A 23,907-nucleotide genomic window follows, 5' to 3' on the forward strand; every position below is an offset into this window, starting at 1 on the left:
AATAATTGTTATTAATAAAATAAAACGAAAAAGATCCTCTAATATCGAACTACTAAATACTAAAACGAAGCGATAAACCCATGTGGGTTATTCAAAGCAAAGGTTATCCACAGGCTGCGTCTTCAAGCTGCGGGTATAGAAGCAGTTGCTCTGCGAGGCTTTACAGTTTTTCGAGATGTGATTTCGCTAGCTGCGGCTTCACGAGCTGCGGCTTCACGAGCTGCGGCATCACGAGCTGCGATTTCACGAGCAGTTGCTCTGCCCCTCTTTACAGATTTTCGAAAGGTGATTTCACGAGCTGCGGCTTCTCGAGCTGCAGCTTCACCAGCTGCAAATTCACGAGCTGCGAATTCATGAAATGCAGCTTCACGAGCTGCGGCTTCTCGAGCTGCAGCTTCTCTAGCTGCGGCTTTACGAGCTGCGGCCTCACGAGCTGCGGCCTCACGAGCTGCGGCCTCACGAGCTGCGAATTCAAGAGCTGCGGCTTCTCGAGCTGCGGCTTCTCGAGCTGCGGCTTCTCGAGCTGCGGCTTCACGAGCTGCGGCTTCACGAGCTGCAGCTTCACGAGCTGCGGCTTCACGAGCTGCTGCTTCACGTGCTGCGGCTTCACGAGCTGCGGCTTCACGAGCTGTGGCTTCACGAGCTGCGGCTTCTCGAGCTGCGAATTCAAGAGCTGCGGCTTCTCGAGCTGCGGCTTCTCGAGCTGCGGCTTCACGAGCTGCAGCTTCACGAGCTGCAGCTTCACGAGCTGCGGCTTCACGAGCTGCGGCTTCACGAGCTGCTGCTTCACGTGCTGCGGCTTCACGAGCTGCGGCTTCATGAGCTGTGGCTTCACGAGCTGCGGCTTCTCGAGCTGCAGCTTCTCGAGCTGTGGCTTTACGAGCTGCGGCCTCACGAGCTGTGGCCTCACGAGCTGCGGCATCATGAGCTGCGATTTCACGAGCAGTTGCTCTGCCCCTCTTTACAGATTTTCGAAAGGTGATTTCACGAGCTGCGGCTTCACGAGCTGCGGCTTCATGAGCTGCAAATTCACGAGCTGCGAATTCATGAAATGCGGCTTCACGAGCTGCGGCTTCTCGAGCTGCAGCTTCTCGAGCTGCGGCTTTACGAGCTGCGGCCTCACGAGCTGCGGCCTCACGAGCTGCGGCCTCACGAGCTGTGAATTCAAGAGCTGCGGCTTCTCGAGCTACGGCTTCTCGAGCTGCGGCTTCTCGAGCTGCAGCTTCACGAGCTGCGGCTTCACGAGCTGCGGCTTCACGAGCTGCTGCTTCACGAGCTGCGGCTTCACGAGCGGCTTCACGAGCTGCGGCTTCACGAGCTGCGGCTTCACGAGCTGCAGCCTCACGAGCTGCGGCCTCACGAGCTGCAGCCTCACGAGCTGTGGCCTCACGAGCTGCGAATTCAAGAGCTGCAGCTTCTCGAGCTGCAGCTTCTCGAGCTGCGGCTTCTCGAGCTGCGGCTTCACAAGCTGCGGCTTCACGAGCTGCGGCTTCACGAGCTGCGGTTTCAAGAGCTGCTGCTTCACGAGCTGCGGCTTCACGAGCTGCGGTTTCAAGAGCTGCTGCTTCACGAGCTGCGGCTTCACGAGCTGCGGCTTCACGAGCTGCGGCTTCACGAGCTGCTGCTTCACGAGCTGCGGTTTCACGAGCTGCGGCTTCACGAGCTGCGGCTTCACGAGCTGCGGCTTCACGAGCTGGGGCTTCACGAGCTTCGGCTTCTCGAGCTGCAGCTTCAAGATCTGCGGCTTCAAGAGCTGCGGCTCTACGAGCAGCGGCTTTACGAGCAGCGACTTCACGAGCTGCGGCTTTACGAGCAGCGGCTTCACGAGCTGCGGCTTCACGAGCTGTGGCTTTACGAGCAGCGGCTTCATCATGTTTTCTGGCCTCGGCCTCTCTTGCCTCTGCCTCCCTGGTTTGGGCCTCCCGGGCCTCGGCCTCCCTGGCCATTTCTTCTCTGGCCTTTGCCTCTCTAGCCTTTGCCTCTCTAGCCTTGGCCTCCCTATCTTGTCCATTGCGTGCCGCAATTTCGCGATGGATGTCTTCACGTTGGGCGGCTGCTACTACGGCTGCTTTCCGAGCCGCTACTTCGTAAGCAACTGCCCTCCTAATGGTGGCGTCTCGCTCAGCCTCTTTACGCGCCGCAACTTCAAGAGCCTTGTTCGCCCGTCGAGCTGTTTCGTTCATCTGCTCCCTTGTCAAACCTGGCTGCCTGTGGACATCGGTCCTGAGCATGTATCGTCTAGTGAAGATATGATCAGCGGGAGTTGGTGTTCTAACGCCGGACAGTGGCATTGACATTTTGTCGAAAACACTAGTATGTTTACCTGGAGTTTACCTGGAGAGAGAACAGAGTTAGATATTGTAACTTAATTAGGTTTGAAGTTCATCGAATATCCAGTTTGAATAATTATAGTGACATTGGAATTTTAACTGACTTAGGTACGAAGTTCTATAGAATATCCAGTGTGAATAATTGTAGTGACATAGGAATTGCGTGTGAATCATTTTACTAGTGGCAGTGATAGTGCGTCATAGTAGTAGTGGTAGTACATTGTAGTACTAGTAGTAGTAGTAGTGATAGTAGTAGTTGTGATAGTAGTAGTGATAGTAGTAGTAGTGATAGTAGTAGTAGTGATAGTAGTAGTGATAGTAGTAGTAGTGATAGTAGTAGTAGTGATAGTAGTAGTAGTGATAGTAGTAGTTGTGATAGTAGTAGTAGTGATAGTAGTAGTAGTGATAGTAGTAGTAATGGTAGTAGTAGTAGTGATAGTAGTAGTAGTGATAGTAGTAGTAGTGATAGTTTACCTGGAGTTTACCTGGAGAGAGTTCCGGGGGTCAACGCCCCCGCGGCCCGGTCTGAGACCAGGCCTCCTGGTGGATCAGAGCCTGATCAACCAGGCTGTTGCTGCTGGCTGCACGCAAACCAACATACGAGCCACAGCCCGGCTGATCCGGAACTGACTTTAGGTGCTTGTCCAGTGCCAGCTTGAAGACTGCCAGGGGTCTGTTGGTAATCCCCCTTATGTGTGCTGGGAGGCAGTTGAACAGTCTCGGGCCCCTGACACTTATTGTATGGTCTCTTAACGTGCTAGTGACACCCCTGCTTTTCATTGGGGGGATGGTGCATCGTCTGCCAAGTCTTTTGCTTTCGTAGTGGGTGATTTTCGTGTGCAAGTTCGGTACTAGTCCCTCTAGGATTTTCCAGGTGTATATAATCATGTATCTCTCCCTCCTGCATTCCAGGGAATACAGGTTTAGGAACCTCAAGCGCTCCCAATAATTGAGGTGTTTTATCTCCGTTATGCGCGCCGTGAAGGTTCTCTGTACATTTTCTAGGTCGGCAATTTCACCTGCCTTGAAAGGTGCTGTTAGTGTGCAGCAATATTCCAGCCTAGATAGAACAAGTGACCTGAAGAGTGTCATCATGGGCTTGGCCTCCCTAGTTTTGAAGGTTCTCATTATCCATCCTGTCATTTTTCTAGCAGATGCGATTGATACAATGTTATGGTCCTTGAAGGTGAGATCCTCCGACATGATCACTCCCAGGTCTTTGACGTTGGTGTTTCGCTCTATTTTGTGGCCAGAATTTGTTTTGTACTCTGATGAAGATTTAATTTCCTCATGTTTACCATATCTGAGTAATTGAAATTTCTCATCGTTGAACTTCATATTGTTTTCTGCAGCCCACTGAAAGATTTGGTTGATGTCTGCCTGGTGCTTTGCAGTGTCTGCAATGGAAGACACTGTCATGCAGATTCGGGTGTCATCTGCAAAGGAAGACACGGTAGTAAGTAAGCGATTAAATTAAGTCTGCCCATAATGCCTAGGCATGATAGTGGCTCTTTGCACTGCAACTTATTATTGTAATTTCATGATATCAATGTAATCTTGCAAGGAAATAAAATTTGATTGACTGATTGAATGACAGTGATTGTAAATTCGCCGCCACCTTCAGACAACTAATTCAAATTCAAATTCAAAGTTTATTCTCTATAAAGATTACAATGTTGAATTTACAGAATTTGGTTATTGTGTGGTTTACAAGTAGTTAAATAATGATTACAGAGTGTACCACTAGAACGCCTAGCATGGCTAGGCATTTCGGGCAGACTTAGTTTAATTATTTATTTTAAAATATTACAAATTATGAGGTAAGTTGGTATTATGGCTAAGTGACTAAATACTAGTTTGTGAGTTTAGCAATGTGAATGCTTTTGTTTTGGCACAGTACATAGTTTCAGTATTGGAGTATCATAGGATTCATTATTTTAAGATTGAGATTAATATTTCTGTTTATGGTCAAATGGGTGAGTGAAAGTGTGTAAGTAAGTAAGTAAGTAAGTTTATTCAGGTATACACAAATACAGTTACATAGGTTATCATACATAGCAGCATATGTGTAGAGAACCTGGAACTCACTACCTGTAAATATAAAAGAAACACTACCTGTTTATAAATTCAAGTCTCTTCTCAAAGATCACTTACTCACCCAAAACCAAATAAATACTGAATAACTGAACCTTATAAATTGTATATCTTAAATGTTTCTCACAATTATATCACATAAATGTTAAACCTAAAACCCAATCTAACTTTATTATTTTTTAAATACACTACCTAACAGAATACTCCATTCTACTGAATGTACAACAATGCATACAACCATATGACCTGTCTTTGTAAAGTCAGAGTGACTTATTTCCACCAGGTGGTATTCGTGTAGTTAGTTGATGGGGTGTATCAGGGAGATAAGATGTTTTCTAATGGTAGTTTTGAAGGTGATGAATGTGTCTGCAGTTCTAGAGTTCTCGGGTAGGGTATTCCAGATTTTAGGGCCTTTGACATACATTGAATTTTTGTAAAGGTTTAGTCGGACTGCTCCCTTGTTATAAAATACTATAGTGACGTCTTGTGATGACTTCCTCGCTCATGGTAACTTACGTATCTTTCCTGGTAGATATTATAGTGTAGGAATGAATAATAACTGGTAATTAACCTTGTTTAATGAATATTATAGGCTGCTTAGAGCTCAGGACAATTGCTCTACACTCAGATAATTTTAACTAACAACTAAATACAAATGGGTCGTATATTTTTATTAAGGTCATTATTTGAAAAGAATATGCAGTGCTACTTATATTACTAATAAAATTATAACGATTAATACACAATAAATTTTGAAAGATGGACTACCATTATGTGACATTCTAAACTAAATTTCATCACATATAAAATCCTTCAGTCACGCAAGAAATAAACTGAATTTATTAACAATCATACTACTACTACTACTAATGAAATAAATGTTTATTTACTCGGTAATGAAGCATTCCATTAATCACAGAGCATTTACATTTGCTGAAAATTTTGCTGCGCAAATTTTCTTCATACAAATAAATGTACCTTTGAGAAGCAATTATAGCAGGATAAACTTACTTTTAATTATAAATAGCATATAGTGCCTTCCGTCAATTAAATTACTAGCTGAGTTACAGTGTCGAGTGTGTTGGGGAGGGGGGTGGGTGGGGGGAGGAGCAGTGTTGATACACACCATCATCACCATCACTGTCATGTTCAAGAAACGTAAAAATATTAATATTCGTCAGCGTCGTGTGAGTGAGGATGATGGTGGAGGAGAGAGTGATAGTGTTGGTGATGACAGTAACTCGACCAGCACCGTCATCAAGAAGGAGAAGAAGAAGATCAAGGAGAAGACTGAAGCCAAGAAGCAGTCCATTTTAAGTTTTGAAGACGAGCTTGAAGGTTACTCTACCTCTTAATTATACGCAACTTGCCTTATTAATACGCTATTCTATATAGTTTTTACCCTGATTTGTATCATATTTTATGTTAATTACGGATGTTGTGTGTATCTCAGCAGTGTACACTCGCAGTCATACATATATACTGTTTTGTATGATAATTAATGTAACTATTTATGTATACCTGAATAAACTTACTTAAAGTTAAGTTTATTCAGGTACACGTTCTTGTCCTCACACACTGAGGGTCCGTGGTTCAATCACCGGCACGGGTGGAAACGTTGGCCATATTTCCTTACATCTGGAGTTTACCTGGAGAGGGTTTTGGGGGTCAACGCCCCCGTGGCCCGGTCTGAGACCAAGCCACATGCTGTTACTCTTTACCTAGCAGTAAGTAGGTACCTTAGCTGACTAGCATGGGTCGCATCCTGGGGGTACAAGATTGAACGACCACAATGGAAATATGACACAGTCCCCGATGACGACTTTCTTGGGTTGTCTTGGGTACTTAACCCTCCAGGTTAAAAATCCAAACAAATCTACCCGGTCGCTCGCCAAGGACTATCATTCACTTCTAGATGAGGGGAAATATGTTCATGTTTTTTTTATCTGGTACCCTCAAGGGAGGTTCCTTGATGCTGGTGAGGGGCTCTTGATCTAGGGAATTGGATCTGTGCTCCAGTTCCCTAAATTAAGCCTAAATACCTTCCATCCCCCCCCTCACAGGTGCTGTATAATCCTACCGGTTTAGTGCTTCCCCATGATTACAATAATAATGATGTTTATCTGGTGCCTACAGCTTGTTTTCATCTAGTAATAAACAGATTGTAATAATGTTGGTAGAATTACCGACTATGTAAAGTAAAAGGACACAAGTGCCACTAATGTGACATTTTATAGTGGCAACGTTTCACTCTGCAGGAGCTTTGTCAATCTGTTACGGCTTGACAAAGCTCCTTGAGAGCGAAACGTTACCACAATAAAATGTCACATTAGTTGCATTTGTGTCCTTTTACTTTACAGTAATAAACAGGTAGTGTCTGGTGAAGTTCACGACTTGCAAATCACAAACAGCAAAAGTTATTCAGGCAGCATGCTCAGTGACTTGTTAAAATATAACCAAAAGTTATCTAACAACGTAGTTTAGGCTTAGGTTAGGTTAGAATATATTTGGTTAGCTCTTGTCAATAGTTTTAATATTAGCAGAAACATGCAGAAGACTCCTGACCAATCTGTGTCTTGGTAATGCCAGTGACATCACTGACATTCAGATAGATAGTTAATTAAGTGAAATTAGCCTCACTGCTTGGCTTTATGGGTCATATTAGGTTAAAAAGTAAAAAAAAAAGTAAGTTTTTATAGTGAAGTCCACCTTTTTTGTTTGGGAATTCTTATCCTCTTTTGTTTTCCTGTCCATAGTTTGAAATATAGTATTTCATTCCCAGGTACTAGGAGATTGAGTTCAATGCAGCATAAGTTATGGTACTCTAAACAATAATGTTTTTTGAGCTCAGAACCTGAGAATAAATAAAATCATCCTTCAGGGTTTCTACCTGTTTTACAAGTCATAAACAATTACAGACCGGGCAACAGGGGCACTGACCCAAGAAACCCTCTCCAGGTATACCTTTGAAATGACTTATATTTTATTATTTTTTTTATTAACACTTCGGCTGTCTCCCATCAAGGAAAGGGGACCTGTAAAAGAAGAAACACTTTATTTGTCATTCACTCCGTCTGTGTCTTACCTTGCCAGAGGCATGCCTACACTACATTTTAAAAAAACTGCAATGTATTAACACCCCTCCTTCAGAGTGCAGGCACTGCACTAACTATCTTAGGACTCAAGCCCAACTAACTGGGAATAACTATGTCAGCTGATCTTTCTTAAAATAAACTAAAAATAAAATAAAATAAAATATTCATTTCTTTGCTAAGGTTATAATGTGTGTTTACATATCTTAGGATGATTGGAGCAAAGAAAGCCACTGTCATGCCAAGGCATTTTGGGCAGACTTAACCTAATACTTGTGGACTACTTAAGTCTAGACAGGTGAAGAGTGGTAGAATACAAACAGTCAATATTCACTGAGTTGTTAATACGAGGTACTACAATTTATGAAAATCTCAATTTTTAAGTACGAAATTAGGTTCTCTTCCAAAGAACATAATAAGATAAAGGTCACAACAGCCAGGAGGATGACGGCGTGGGTACTGAGAACTTTGAAAACAAGGGAAATAATACCAGTGGTGACACTTTTCAAATTGCTAGTGTCCCCTCATTTCAGATATTGCTCGGTGTTGACAGCCTCGTTCAAAGCAGGAGATATATCATAGCTTGAGCAAATACAGAGATCGTTTACGTCCCACATGCAGCCAGTAATGCATTTAAATTTCTGGGAATTACCTGGAGTTTACCTGGAGAGAGTTCCGGGGGTCAACGCCCCCGCAGCCCGGTCTGTGACCAGGTCTCCTGGTGGATCAGAGCCTGATCAACCAGGCTGTTGCTGCTGGCTGCACGCAAACCAACGTACGAGCCACAGCCCGGCTGATCCGGAACTGACTTTAGGTGCTTGTCCAGTGCCAGCTTGAAGACTGCCAGGGGTCTGTTGGTAATCCCCCTTATGTGTGCAGGGAGGCAGTTGAACAGTCTCGGGCCCCTGACACTTATTGTATGGTCTCTTAACGTGCTAGTGACACCCCTGCTTTTCATTGGGGGGATGGTGCATCGTCTGCCAAGTCTTTTGCTTTCGTAGTGAGTGATTTTCGTGTGCAAGTTCGGTACTAGTCCCTCTAGGATTTTCCAGGTGTATATAATCATGTATCTCTCCCTCCTGCGTTCCAGGGAATACAGGTTTAGGAACCTCAAGCGCTCCCAATAATTGAGGTGTTTTATCTCCGTTATGCGCGCCGTGAAAGTTCTCTGTACATTTTCTAGGTCAGCAATTTCACCTGCCTTGAAAGGTGCTGTTAGTGTGCAGCAATATTCCAGCCTAGATAGAACAAGTGACCTGAAGAGTGTCATCATGGGCTTGGCCTCCCTAGTTTTGAAGGTTCTCATTATCCATCCTGTCATTTTTCTAGCAGATGCGATTGATACAATGTTATGGTCCTTGAAGGTGAGATCCTCTGACATGATCACTCCCAGGTCTTTGACGTTGGTGTTTCGCTCTATTTTGTGGCCAGAATTTGTTTTGTACTCTGATGAAGATTTAATTTCCTCATGTTTACCATATCTGAGTAATTTAAATTTCTCATCGTTGAACTTCATATTGTTTTCTGCAGCCCACTGAAAGATTTGGTTGATGTCTGCCTGGAGCTTTGCAGTGTCTGCAATGGAAGACACTGTCATGCAGATTCGGGTGTCATCTGCAAAGGAAGACACGGTGCTGTGGCTGACATCCTTGTCTATGTCGGATATAAGGATGAGGAACAAGATGGGAGCGAGTACTGTGCCTTGTGGAACAGAGCTTTTCACCGTAGCTGCCTTGGACTTTACTCTGTTGACGACTACTCTCTGTGTTCTGTTAGTGAGGAAATTATAGATCCATCGACCGACTTTTCCTGTTATTCCTTTAGCACGCATTTTGTGCGCTATTATGCCATGGTCACACTTGTCGAAGGCTTTTGCAAAGTCTGTATATATTACATCTGCATTCTTTTTGTCTTCTAGTGCATTTAGGACCTTGTCGTAGTGGTCCAATAGTTGAGACAGACAGGAGTGACCTGTTCTAAACCCATGTTGCCCTGGGTTGTGTAACTGATGGGTTTCTAGATGGGTGGTGATCTTGCTTCTTAGGATCCTTTCAAAGATTTTTATGATATGGGATGTTAGTGCTATTGGTCTGTAGTTCTTTGCTGTTGCTTTACTGCCCCCTTTGTGGAGTGGGGCTATGTCTGTTGTTTTTAGTAACTGTGGGACGACCCCCGTGTCCATGCTCCCTCTCCATAGGATGGAAAAGGCTCGTGATAGGGGCTTCTTGCAGTTCTTGATGAACACAGAGTTCCATGAGTCTGGCCCTGGGGCAGAGTGCATGGGCATGTCATTTATCGCCTGTTCGAAGTCATTTGGCGTCAGGATAACATCGGATAGGCTTGTGTTAATCAAATTTTGTGGCTCTCTCATAAAAAATTAATTTTGATCTTCGACTCTCAGTCTGGTTAGCGGCTTGCTAAAAACTGAGTCATATTGGGACTTGAGTAGCTCACTCATTTCCTTGCTGTCATCTGTGTAGGACCCATCTTGTTTAAGTAGGGGCCCAATACTGGACGTTGTTCTCGATTTTGATTTGGCATAGGAGAAGAAATACTTTGGGTTTCTTTCGATTTCATTTATGGCTTTTAGTTCTTCCCGCGATTCCTGACTCCTAAAGGATTCTTTTAGCTTAAGTTCGATGCTTGCTATTTCTCTGACCAGTGTCTCCCTACGCATTTCAGATATATTGACCTCTTTTAGCCGCTCTGTTATTCTTTTCCGTCGCCTGTAAAGGGAGCGCCTGTCTCTTTCTGTTTTACATCTACTCCTCCTTTTTCTTAGAGGAATAAGCCTTGTGCATACATCGAGTGCCACCGAGTTAATCTGTTCTAGGCATAAGTTGGGGTCTGTGTTGCTTAGTATATCTTCCCAGCTTATATCGGTTAGGACTTGGTTTACTTGGTCCCACTTTATGTTTTTGTTATTGAAGTTGAATTTGGTGAATGCTCCCTCGTGACTAATCTCATTATGTCGGTCTGGGGCTCCGCGCATACATGACTGAACCTCAATTATGTTGTGATCTGAGTATATTGTTTTTGATATGGTGATATTTCTTATCAGATCATCATTGTTAGTGAAGATGAGGTCTAGTGTATTCTCCAGTCTAGTAGGCTCTATTATTTGCTGGTTTAAATTGAATTTTGTGCAGAGATTTAAAAGCTCGCATGACTGAGTTTTCATCAGAGCTGCCTCCTGGTGTTATTACTGCAACAATATTATTTGCTATATTCCTCCATTTTAGGTGCCTTAAGTTGAAATCCCCCAGGAGCAAGATGTTGGGTGCAGGAGCTGGAAAGTTTTCCAGACAGTGGTCAATTTTTAACAGCTGTTCCTGGAATTGCTGGGATGTTGCATCCGGAGGCTTGTAGACTATCACAATGACTAGGTTTTGGTTCTCGACCTTTACTGCTAAAACTTCCACTACATCATTTGAGGCATTTAGCAGTTCTGTGCAAACAAGTGACTCTGCATGCCCTAAAGTTTTGAATATTTACTCACTGGAGCAGAGGAGAAAGAGATACATGATAATATATACCTGGAAGGTACTCAAATCTGCACACTACCATAACAACATACTGGAGTGAGAGATATGGGAGGAAATGCAAGATAGACCCAGTGAAAAGCAGGGGTGTGGTGGACACAATAAGGGAACACACTATCAACATTCATGGCCCCAGATTATACAACGTCGTATCAGAAGATATCAGAAACACTGCTGGAATAAGTGTAGATGTCTTCAAGAGAAAACTGAACAAGTATCTTCTCCATGTATTCCATGTATTCCCTGGAATGCAGGCGGGAGAGATACATGATTATATACACCTGGAAAATCCTAGAGGGACTAGTACCGAACTTGCACACGAAAATCACTCGCTATGAAAGCAAAAGACTTGGCAGACGATGCAACATCCCCCCAATGAAAAGCAGGGGTGTCACTAGCACGTTAAGAGACCATACAATAAGTGTCAGGGGCCCGAGACTGTTCAACTGCCTCCCAGCATACATAAGGGGGATTACCAACAGACTCCTGGCAGTCCTCAAGCTGGCACTGGACAAGCACCTAAAGTCGGTTCCTGACCAGCCGGGCTGTGGCTCGTACGTTGGTTTGCATGCAGCCAGCAGTAACAGCCTGGTTGATCAGGCTCTGATCCACCAGGAGGCCTAGTCACAGACCGGGCCGCGGGGGCGTTGACCCCCGGAACTCTCTCCAGGTAAACTCCAGGTATGTGCCAGATCAACCATGCTGTGATGGATATGTGGAGCAGTGGGCCTCCATCAGCAACAGCCTGATTGACCAGGCTAGCATCAAAGGGATCTGGCCCATGGCCTTGCTCTGGCAGTAGAAAGATACTCAAAACTCATCAAAGGTATAAGATAAAGGTACCCCCACTCCCTCCAACCTTTCCAAAGATGACCCCTACCCCCCTTTCCTCTGCTACAGATTTATATGCCCTCCAAGTCCTTCTGTTTTATTCCATCCTCTCTAAATGTCATTGTCTGTTTAGTATATAGAAGTTACAAGTTAGATGATTTAAACTTAGATGTAATCATAATTCCACAGAAGAATTTATTACAACTGAAAAATGCTGTAAATAAATGAATATACATGTACGTAAATATATAAATGTACAGTATTTATTAACATGTGGGAAGTACAGTGCCTGCACTCTGAAGGATATTTGCAATTTGGAGGAGCATCTGAAATGTAGTATCTATGTGCCTCTGGCAAGATGGTGATAGAGTGAATGTTGGTGACAATGTTTCTTTTTTGGGACACCCTACCTCCGTGGGAAAACGACCAGTGTGTTAAAAAAAAAAAGTATGTATGTTTAGACTTTACAGAATAAACAAAAATATTTACAAACATCTCAGGCTGGAGGAGACTCAGACTTACAAGCTTTGAGGCCTAGTACAAATAGAACTCAGAGTAATAGTAAATAGAATCAATCTAGAAGTGGCTATAGTGAAAAGCTCTGTTCCACATACGTGTATGTACGTGTGAAGAGTACAGAGGCTGCATCCTGCCGCATGTCTGATACCAAGTGCGTTACTCCATATACATTCTCTCTCTTGTTCGGTGCAGCTTTAGACTGTTCAGTCTCGCATTGCCTCTGTTAAGTTAGCCACTGGGCTGGCACAGCACTTGACAACATGCATTTAAATACTTCTTGACACTAATTGACCTGACTTATCCACTTGACAAGACTTTTCATGCTGAGCTGGGCAGTAACATTGATACAGTACTTCATAAATGTCCTTCACCTGACTTGAAAATACGTTTAATAGGGGTCATGACAGTGCACTCAGTGTGCATTTGAGGTCGACAACCAAGAGAACATACAAAAAACCAGGACATTTTTTTTCTTGAATTCCTCGTTCGAAAACAGAGTTGCTCAACAAGTAATGCAGTCAAGAACTGAGGTTGCACTGTATATTTACACACCCATCTGGGTTTTCTTTTATTTTCTTACCCTTCAAGGGGGGGCTCCTTGGAGTGGTGAAGATGCTCTTGGTCTGAGGAATTAGACCTTTTGGTCTCCTTCCTCAGACCGAACCTAATTACCCCCCAGTCCCCCTCCCCTATCCCACCGTCCCCATGCCCTCCCTTTTTCCCCTTTCCTCCCCTCTCCCCACCCTCCCCTTGTTTCTCATCCCATTTGTAGTCTCTGGGGTCCTCCTCTCGGGCATTACGGTTTCTAGGTAGGGGGGAGTGTGCTGGGGTTCATCCCACTCCATGGGGTCCCTCCAGGGTAGTGTGGTTTGTCGTGGAATCTGAATTGTCTGAAGGTGCCCTGCTTCCTTCTCGGATTTACGAGAGGTGAGCGGGGTGCCCTTCGGATAATGGGTGTATCTCCGGAAGCTGCCTGCTGGTTCTGGGGGGTGGCAACCGAAGGAAGTGTGCTTTCTGGCGGGTTTCCGACCGCCCTTTCTTTTGTCCACCAAGGTTGCTCAGTAGATGTGAGGCTGAGGCTGCTATCCCGGAGCCCTGGTTTACTGGTGTGAAGGGTAGGGTATGGGACGGGTTCCACACTGCATCTTCACTGTCCGTGGGCTCGAGGCCCTCTCAGATGAGGGGGTAAACTTCTGGCCCTGCTGTGCCTTCTAGTGATTGTCCTTCCGCTGTCCTCCTTTTTTTTCTTTCCTTCTTTCTTTCTTTTTTCTAAAAATTGCAAGAAAGGAGACATCATGGAAGAATCGCCTTATTATGGAGTCTCACCTAACGAAACCCTTCCTCCTCCTAGACCCCTTTCTGATCCTACACCCTGTTCTGACCAGGCTTCGTTATCAATCCATTTTCTCAACTCTTCTCATACCCCTGTACCTTCTGCTGGTGACGTTTCGTCACCTGCTTCAGGTGCTGCAGCGGCGCCCATATCTGTCCATACTGCTGCTTCTAGCATGCCTTTCATAATGCGTCTGGCTTCCTCGAATACTGTGCGACGGTGTTTGGATTGCCCACCTCCCTCAGGTCAAACTGCCCACGGTACTACTCCTAAACATCCAAGGCAACCTATTGGTGACAGTTCGTCGATCGTCATTGAAAAACGACCTATGTGATACTCACTAACTTTGCATACTGGGCTAATGAGTGTGCAATGGACAAAATTCTTTTCTTTACAAACGACGTCTCGAACGGACTATCTGTCATCATGAAATTGGTAAAACTCTTTTAGGGCATATTGGCCAAAATATACCTTTCCACGCTCTTCGAAGCAGTGTGCGTGTCGTAACTGTACAGAATTCAGAGCAAGCTCATGGTCTCTCCCGCATCACTTCCTTTGATAACATACCAGTCACCGTTCGTAAGCACTCTGCTCTTAATTCTTGCGTTGGTACTGCTCTGCTTTCAAGGAAAACTTCCTTGTGTCCCGTATGCTCGAGTAGCTCGCAGACCTCCAACCTCGACAGTCCTCCCACCTCCCAATCCCTCTGCTTCAGTGTCTTCTGGGGTCACCCCAGTTTCTAATTCTTTTGCAGTTTTATCCTTTGACACTCCTACTTCCGCACCACTTTCTACTTCTACTTCTTCAGCTCGCCTGCTTACTTCTCAGTCTCCTAGGCCTCACAGACCTACATGACCTTTGCATCCATCTCCTGTACAGAATCTGTCTTCTACCTTGGAGACTAGTTCTCACCCGCTTTCCAGCTCTCACACAAAGGTGGAGGTTCACCCCCCCCCCCCCAGTGTAGTTCCCTCTTTCCCTGTTCCCCCCTGTCTTCTTCCATAGTTGTCCTCTAACCTCCTTCCTCTCCTGTTACACTGCAGGACTCTTTTCTCCCAGCAAACACATCTTTCCAGGCTCATACTCTCTGCCCTCTTCAGACCTCTTTGGTTGCCCCCGTAGTTACTACAACTTTTACTTACAGCTCCTCTCCTGTTTCTGACATGGTATCGTCGGCTTCCTTATCAACTGAGATGTTAGACGCTATCTCCAGCTATAAAGCAGAGACGACACCCCTGATGGACACCAATGCGCCTCCTCCTGCCCCTTCTATTTCACGAAACATGCAACAACCTATTCCTCCGCAATATTCTGATTCTTCCTTGCTTACACACTTACCGTTGCCCCCACACGTTAACTTTACTGATCCTAAAAGCCCATAGGTTTTATCTTTTCTTATTGTTGTCATTTTTATTTCTGTACATAATGTCTTTTTTACAATGGAATATTTGTGGCCTTAGGGGCAGTTGAGGAGAACTCCAGTTGTTGCTCTCCCAGTTGTCCCCAGTATGTGTTGGGTTGCAAGAGTCCAAAATTTGATCTGCTGTCATTCGCCCCGTTTCGGACTACTTGCTGATAAATTCTTCCGATCCTTTACCTGATGAATCATTTAATGAAAGCACGCTTCTTGTATGCATTGAAATACCATATCGACAAGTTTTTATTCGTTCGCTGCTGCATTATACTTCAGCTCGTATTTATTTACACCAATGGTTTCCAGCTTGCTCTCTTTATCTTTCTCCCTCCCATGCATTCTGTATCTCTGATATCGCATTTTTAATTTCATCTCTGCTGCTGCCCATATTGTTGTTGGGTGATTTTAATGCTCACCATCACCTGTAGGGAGGGTCCCACTGTGACTCATGGTGATCAGTTAGAGACTATTCTTGTATCTCATCCTCTTCATGTTTGTTTTAAACATGGGTGCTCCTACCCATTTTGACTCTTGTACTCTGTCTCTCTTCTGCATTGATCTTTCTATCTGTTCCTTGCTCGTTGTGCTTGATTTCACGTGGTCTGTTCTTCCAGATTTACATGATAGTGATTACTTTCCCATCCTTCTTACTTCTACTATGTATGCCCGACCGTTTCGTAGCCCTCGTTGCCAGTTTGCTCAAGGACCCCCTTTCTTCCTCTATTGATGAACTGGCACACCACTTTTGACCTTGGTCCTAACTGCGGCGACTCGTTCTATCCTCCAGACCTCAGGTAGGCATTCCCAGGCATGCGTACCTTGGTAGTCTCTTACATGCGCCCATGCATTGCATTTAAAGTATGCTGCGTGCGGCTGTTATCAATATATTTGTACCGCTGAGCATCTCTTGGATTTCAAGCCGGCAAGGGCAGTTGCTTGCCGCGTCATCTGTGACGCTAAGCGCACTTGTTGGCGAGACTTCGTGTCTACCATTAACTTGTCTTCCCCTATGTGCGTGATTTGGAAAAAGGTGCTGAAATTGTGTGGTAAATACACTCCGGACCCAGCTCAAGTTTTGCAGGTTGCTGGAGTTGATGTCGCAGAACTCTTAGAAGTTGCCACAGCAGTCAGGAACTATCTTGTCTGTATCTGTCCCTCATTTCTTGCGTCTAAACCTACCAAAGAGCAGTTGCCCTCAGATTTCTCCTGCAATAGGTTGGAGCCATATAACGTACCATTTACTCTTCAAGAACTGGAGTTAACGCTTTCCATTTGCTGGCCATCGGAACCGAGACCTAACAATGTCCACATCAGTATGCTTCAACATCTCCATTCTATGGCTCTTCCCATTCTTTTACGTCTTTTCAATCTAATTTGGATGCGAGGGGTTCTCCCTCAACACTGGAAATCGGCTATTGTACTACCATTTTGCAAACCAGGTGCCTTGGGACTTGACACCTCTTACTATTGTCCCATTGCCCTGACAAGTGTGGCCTGCAAGGTGACGAAACGATTGGTGAATAGACGTCTGATGTGGTTATTAGAGACACACAATAGCCTTTTCCTTCGCCAATATGGTTTTTGCAAAGGCCGCCCTACTTTAGATCCCTTGCTCCACTTAGATACATATATTTGCAATGCCTTTGCTAACAACCACTCTGTCCTAGTAGTGTTTTTTGATCTAGAGAAGGCATATGACACCACTTAGAGGTATAACATCTTAGCACAAGCCCACTCCTTAGGCCTCCGCGGTAATCTACCAAACTTCATAGCTGCTTTCTTGTCCAATAGACATTTTCGGGTCCGTATTGGCACCTCGCTTTCCTCGGACTTTGTACAAGCCGAGGGAGTTCCACAAGGTTGTGTCCTCAGCACTGCTATTTTTCTCTTAGCTATAAATAACCTCCCTTCCATTCTTCCTTCTCATATTTGGTTGTCACTCTATGTTGATAACTTTTTCTATAGCTTACTTGGGTGCTGACTGTTGATTAGTAGCAGCCTCTCTTCAGGTTGTGATACACAGAGTCTCCCATTGGACCACTTTGCACAACATTAAATTTTCTAGTACAAAATCTCAGTTCATAACCCTCACTAGACGTCCTCTTATTTCAGATACTCCCTTGTACTTACACGGTTCATGTATTCCGACATGTGATATGGTCAAGTTTCTGGGCCTGCTCTTTGATTGCCGGCTGACGTGGAGACCACACATTTCTTCTTTAACCCTTTGAGGGTCGACAGGCCCTCTCCGAAACTCGTTCTCAGGGTCGGCCAAATTTAAAAAAAAAAAATTATTTTCTCTTATGAAAAGATAGAGAATCTTTTCCCGATCATAAAGGCACCAAAAGTTTGAAATTTTATAGAAAACTTACGGAATTATGCTCTCGCAAAGTTAGCGGTCTCGGCGATGTTTACGCATCGGCGATTTTGCCCACTTTGAGCCCCATTTTCGGCCAATTTCACTGTACTAGTCGACAAAAAACATGAATATTTCGATAGAACTCCATTTTTTCTATCGAATGGGTGCAAGAAACCACTCATTTATGAAATTCTACTATCCAGTACAGTGGTCAGAATTTAGCAATTTTGCCAATTTCACACAAATTTCAAAAGATGCCAATTTCCGAATAGGGTCCAGAATAAACAAGAAAGACATTCCTGGCACTAAAATGACATTTCCTCTGTTCATTAGTCATGTCTCAAGGCCCCTCTTATATTCTTTTGCTTTCCACTTTGAATTATTATTTTCACAAAAAATATAAGATTTACTGTTATGCAGACTACTGCATTAGTGTAAAAAATGGTATAAATATTATTGGTGCACTTGTGAAAGAATATTAGACTCACCAGTTGACGTGTATTGCACGCTTGGCACGATTTGTTTACTTTTGAAGTTTGGTAAAAATCGAACATTTCTGCTACTTTGAGCTCAATTTCAAGGCACCTTTCTTTGTAAAACCAGTCAAAATCATCTCAATTTCTGTAATATGTCTTCCATTCTATAAAATGAGACCAAGAAAACTAGAATACAACAATAAATACCATACGAAAATACACTGCAAAGTCGCTGATTTATTAAAAAAAAATGGTCAAAGTTTTTTTTTTCTCATTATGCACTGTGTGCTGCAGGATTTTTTTTAGACTGTGCACACTGACCACATAGACCCATTCTTTCATATGAAGGCCTACCAGCTTTCTCCCACTAGATTTGAGGCCGCTAGAATTTATGAGTACTAGTACGTCAAAAACCCCTACGCGTAAGACGTACTAGTACGACGAAAACCCTCAAAGGGTTAAAGACAACTTGCCATGGTCAGCTAAATCTCCTTAAAGTTCTCGCTCATCGTTCATGGGGAGCAGATAGTTGCACTCTCCTCCATTTGCATTCCACTCTAGTCTTGTCCAAGCTGGATTATGGTAACCAAATGTATTCTGCGGCCTCTCCCACAACTCTAAGTTAGATCCCATTCATCACCAAGGTCTCTGTCTGTGCCTTGGTGCCTTTCGTTCATCCCTTGTTGAGAGCCTCTATGCAGAAGTGAATATTCCATCCTTGTCCGATCGCCATGATGCTCATTGCCTTCGCTATTATGTTCGATCTCATGACCTCGACAATCCTTCTGTATATAGGATGGTCACTGATGTTAGTAAACGTTCTTTATTTGTTCGTCGCCCCTGCTTACTCTGCCCCTTTTCTCTCCTCCTCCATTTGCTCTTGTCTTCTCTTCAGTTACCACCTTTATATGTTCATGTAGCATCTCACTTTTCCCTGCCCCCTTGGGAAGTTCCAGCTGTTTGAGTCTGTTCTTTCCCACTGTCATGCTCGAAAGCCCAACTCCCTACGGAGGCTTCCTGCTCTCTTTTTCTTGACCACTTCTGCTCTCATTCTCATGCCATCGCAGTGTACACCGATGGTTCTAAGTCTTCTGACGGCGTCGGATTCACAGCAGTGTTTCCGGACAGTGTCGTGCGAGGACATTTATTATCCTCGGCTCGCATTTTTACCACTAAATCATATGCCATTCTTGTAGCACTTATCCATATAGCATCTATTCCTGTGTCACCATTTGTGGTCGTTTCAGACTCCCCTAGTGCTTTACAGGCTATATGAGAATTTGATATGCCTTACCCCCCTAGTTCTTCGTATCCAACTTTGGCTATGCCATATCTCTGGCAAACACAAAGATATTGTTTTTTTTGCTGGGTCCCTGGTCAAGTTGACATACAGGGCAATGAACTGGCAGACACTGCTGCGCAGTACATGACCTCCCAGTTTCATATAGAGGTGTTCCATTCACAGACTATTTTGCTGAAATTGCTACCCACCTTTGCACCCGTTGGCAAAACGTTGGTCTGATCTACTCCATAACAAACTTTATTCTATTAAACCAAGTACAGTATTGGTTTCTGGCCGTCTTCTTGCCATAAATGTCGGGGTTGGGAGACTACACTCTCCCATCTTCGCATTGGCCACACTCGTCTTACTCACGGGTATCTCATTGAGAGGCACCCTGTTCCTCTCTGAGAATTGTCATGTTCTGGTATATGTTAGCCACATTCTGTTGGACTCTCCACTCTATCAGTGAGCATGCAGAATTTACCTCCAACGTCGTCTCCGCTCTGCTACCCTTTCTTTACCTTCCCTTCTTGCTGATGGACCCTCCTTTAATCCAGACTCTCTCATTGACTTTTTGACAGCGACTGATTTACTACACAAACTCTGATGATGCCTTTAGCACTCTCCTCCATCCTTTCTACCTTAATTTCTTGCTACCCTCTACCCCATGCACTATCCACTGCCCTGCTGCACTTCATCCCCTAATAATCATCCCTCTCCCTCTTGCCACCCATTTCCCCTGCATCCTTCCCTGCCCTGCTGGGTTGTATAACCCTTGCAGTTTAGTGCTTCTTTTGGTTATAATAATACTGCACAAGCGAGTGGCCCATGTCCTTTCGCATGCTATTTCATTACTCCTTAAGTCACCAGAAACTAGCACTTTCCCAACCCTACTCAAGACAGCAAGGGTTACACCAGTGCACAAATGTAGTGACCTCACAGATATAAACAACTATAGCCAGTATCAAACTTACCATTGCTATTCAAAATCTTCGAGAAACTCGTGGACAAGAGATTATATTCATTCATAACAGCACAAAGGATACACAACCTCTGCCAATTTAACTTCAGAAAAAATAGCTTCCAAACTACGAATTCTCTGCATTACATTCACACCACACATTGCCCTCAGACATGACATCTCCACTGCCTCCAGCCTTCTACTTGCTGCATATTGCATTCATATGCACTCTCAAAGGAAGCAAAGAAGGGAATGTATGAGAGTATAGTTTTACAATGCTCTTAACCTCTGCCAATTTATTACCCTTCCAAACTACGAATTCTCTGCATTACATTCACACCACACATTGCCCTCAGACATGACATCTCCACTGCCTCCAGCCTTCTACTTGGTGCAACATTCATTGCCCATGCTTTACACCCATATAAGAGCATTGGTAAAACTATACTCTCATACATTCCTTGGAAGCAAAGAAGGGAATGTATGAGAGTATAGTTTTACGAATGCTCTTATTTGGGTGTGAAGCATGGGTGATGAATGTTGCCTTAAGGAGAAGGCTGGAGGCATTGGAGATGTCATTATTTTTTTATTATTAACCCTTTGAGGGTTTCGGCTGTACTAGTATGGCTTACGACCCAGGGTTTTTGACATACTAGTATGCCTAAATTCTAGCGCCCTCAAATCTAGTGGGAGAAAGCTGGTAGGCCTACATATGAAAGAATGGGTCTATGTGGTCAGTGTGCACAGTATAAAAAAATCCTGCAGCACACAGTGCATAATGAGAAAAAAAAATCTTTGACCATTTTTTTGGAATAAAACAGCGGCTTTGCACTGTATTTTCGTATGGTATTTATTGTTGTACGTATTCTACTTTTCTTGGTCTCATTTTATAGAATAGAAGACATATTACAGAAATTGAGATGATTTTGACTGGTTTTACTATGAAAAGTACCTTGAAATTGAGCTCAAAGTAGCAGAAATGTTCGATTTTTACCAAAGTTCAAAATTAAACAAATCATGCCAAGCGTCCAATACACGTCAACTGGTGAGTCTAATATTCTTTCGCAAGTGCGCCAATATTATTTATACCATTTTTTACACTAATGCAGTAGTCTGCATAACAGTAAATCTTCAATTTTTTGTGGGAATAAAAATTCAAAGTGGAAAGCAAAAGAATGTAACAGGGGCCTTGAGACGTGACTAATGAACAGAGGAAATGTCATTTTAGTGCCAGGAATGTCTTTCTTGTTTATTCTGGACCCTATTTGGAAATTGGCATCTTTAGAAATTTGTGTGAAATTGGCAAAATTGCTAAATTCTGACCACTGTACTGGATAGTTGAAATTGATAAATGGGTGGTTTCTTGCACTCATTCGATAGAAAAAATGGAGTTCTAGCGAAATATTCATGCTTTTTGTCGACTAGTGCAGTGGAATTGGCCGAAAATGGGGCTCAAAGTGGGCAAAATCGCCGATGCGTAAACATCGCCGAGACTGTAAGTTTTCCATCAAATTTCAAACTTTTGGTGTCATTATGATCGGGAAAAGATTCTCTATCTTTTCACAAGAGGAAATTATTTTTTTTTTTAAATTTGGCCGACCCTGAGAACGAGTCTCGGAGAGGGCCTGTCGACCCTCAAAGGGTTAACACACTGGCCGATTCCCACCAAGGCAGGGTGGCCTGAAAAAAGAAAAACTTTCACCATCATTCACTCCATCACTGTCTTGCCAGAAGAGTGTTTTACACTTCAGTTTTTAAACTGCAACATTAACACCCCTCCTTCAGAGTGCAGGCATTGTACTTCCCATCTCCAGGACTCAAGTCCGGCCTGCCGGTTTCCCTGAATCCCTTCATAAATGTTACTTTGCTCACACTCCAACAGCACTTCGAGTATTAAAAACCATTTGTTTCCATTCACTCCTATCAAACATGCTCCCGCATGCCCGCTGGAAGTCCTAGCACCTCACACAAAACCTCCTTTACCCCCTCCCTCTAACTTTTCCTAGGCCGACCCCTACCCTGCCTTTCTTCCGCTACAGACTGATACACTCTTGAAGTCAATCTGTTTCGCTCCATTCTCTCTACATGTCCAAACCACCTCAACAACCCTTCCTCAGCCCTCTGGACAACAGTTTTGGCAATCCCGCACCACCTCCTAACTTCCAAACTACGAATTCTCTGCATTATATTCATACCACACATTGCCCTCAGACATGACATCTCCACTGCCTCCAGCCTTCTCCTCGCTGCAACATTCATCACCCATGCTTCACACCCATATAAGAGCGTTGGTAAAACTATACTCTCATACATTCTCCTCTTTGCCTCCAAGGACAAAGTTCTTTGTCTCCACAGACTCCTAAGTGCACCGCTCACCCTTTTCCCCTCATCAATTCTATAATTCACCTCATCTTTCATAGATCCATTCGCTGACACGTCCACTCCCAAATATCTGAATGCATTCACCTCCTCCATACTCTCTCCCTCCAATCTGATATCCAATCTTTCATCACCTAATCTTTTTGCTATCCTCATAACCTTAACTTGTTAATCTCACTCCAAAACTTTTTCTTATTTTCAACAAAATTTGTTGATAACATCTCACCCACTCTCTCATTTGCTCTCTTTTTACATTGCTTCACCACTCTCTTAACCTCTCTTTTTCTCCATATACTCTTCCCTCCTTGCATCACTTCTACTTTTTAAAAACTTCTTATATGCTAACTTTTTCTCCCTTACTACTCTCTCTACATCATTCCACCAATCGCTCCTCTTCCCTCCCGCACCCACTCTCCTGCAACCACAAACTTCTGCTGAACACACTAACACTACAGTTTTAAACCTACCCCATACCTCTTCGACCCCATTGCCTATGCTCTCATTTGCCCATCTATCCTCCAATAGCTGTTTATATCTTACCCTAACTGCCTCCTCTTTTAGTTTATAAACCTTCACCTCATGTCTGGTGTGAATACAATGCAGAGAATTCATAGTTTGGAAGTTAGGAGGAGGTGTGGGATTGCCAAAACTGTTGTCCAGAGGGCTGAGGAAGGGTTGTTGAGGTGGTTCAGGCATGTAGAGAATGGAACGAAACAGAATGACTTCGAGAGTGTATAAATCTGTAGTGGAGGGAAGGCGGGGTAGGAGTCGGCCTAGGAAAGGTTGGAGGGAGGGGGTAAAGGAGGTTTTGTGTGTGAGGGGCTTGGACTTCCAGCAAGCATGTGTGAGCATATTTTATAGGAGTGAATGGAGACAAATGGTTTTTAATACTTGACATGCTGTTGGAGTGTGAGCAAAGTAACATTTATGAAGGGATTCAGGGAAACCGGCAGGCCGGACTTGAGTCCTGGAGATGGGAAGTACAATGTCTGCACTCTGAAGGAGTTGCAGTTTTATAAACTGTAGTGTAAAGCACCCTCTGGCAAGGCAGTGATGGAGTGAATGATGAAAGTTTTTCTTTTTTGGGCCACCCTGCCTTGGTGGGAATCAGCCAATGTGTTAATAATAAAATAATAGAAAAAAAATGAAAGCAAAAACGATGCAATTGTAAAAATGCTAGATCTGCTTTAAACAGCACTGGAAAATAAGGAATATCCATTAGGACTATTTATTGACCTAAGGAAAGCTTTTGACACAGTAGACCACAGCATCCTACTCTACAAACTTGACCATAA

General features: G+C 43.9%; 1 protein-coding gene across 1 annotated transcript in view; it reads left to right on the forward strand.

The window, feature by feature from the left end:
• Positions 1–5,520: 5,520 nt before the first annotated feature.
• Positions 5,521–23,907, forward strand: part of LOC128688410 (PAX3- and PAX7-binding protein 1) — a 198,569-nt gene continuing 180,182 nt past the window's right edge. Inside the window, exon 1 of the mRNA XM_053776269.2 lies at positions 5,521–5,762. Coding sequence (XP_053632244.1) covers positions 5,570–5,762 — 193 coding nt within the window. The 5' untranslated portion in view covers positions 5,521–5,569. The remainder of the gene's footprint in view (positions 5,763–23,907) is intronic.

This window comes from Cherax quadricarinatus, chromosome 2 (assembly GCF_038502225.1).
Source record: "Cherax quadricarinatus isolate ZL_2023a chromosome 2, ASM3850222v1, whole genome shotgun sequence".
Lineage (NCBI taxonomy): Eukaryota > Metazoa > Arthropoda > Malacostraca > Decapoda > Parastacidae > Cherax > Cherax quadricarinatus.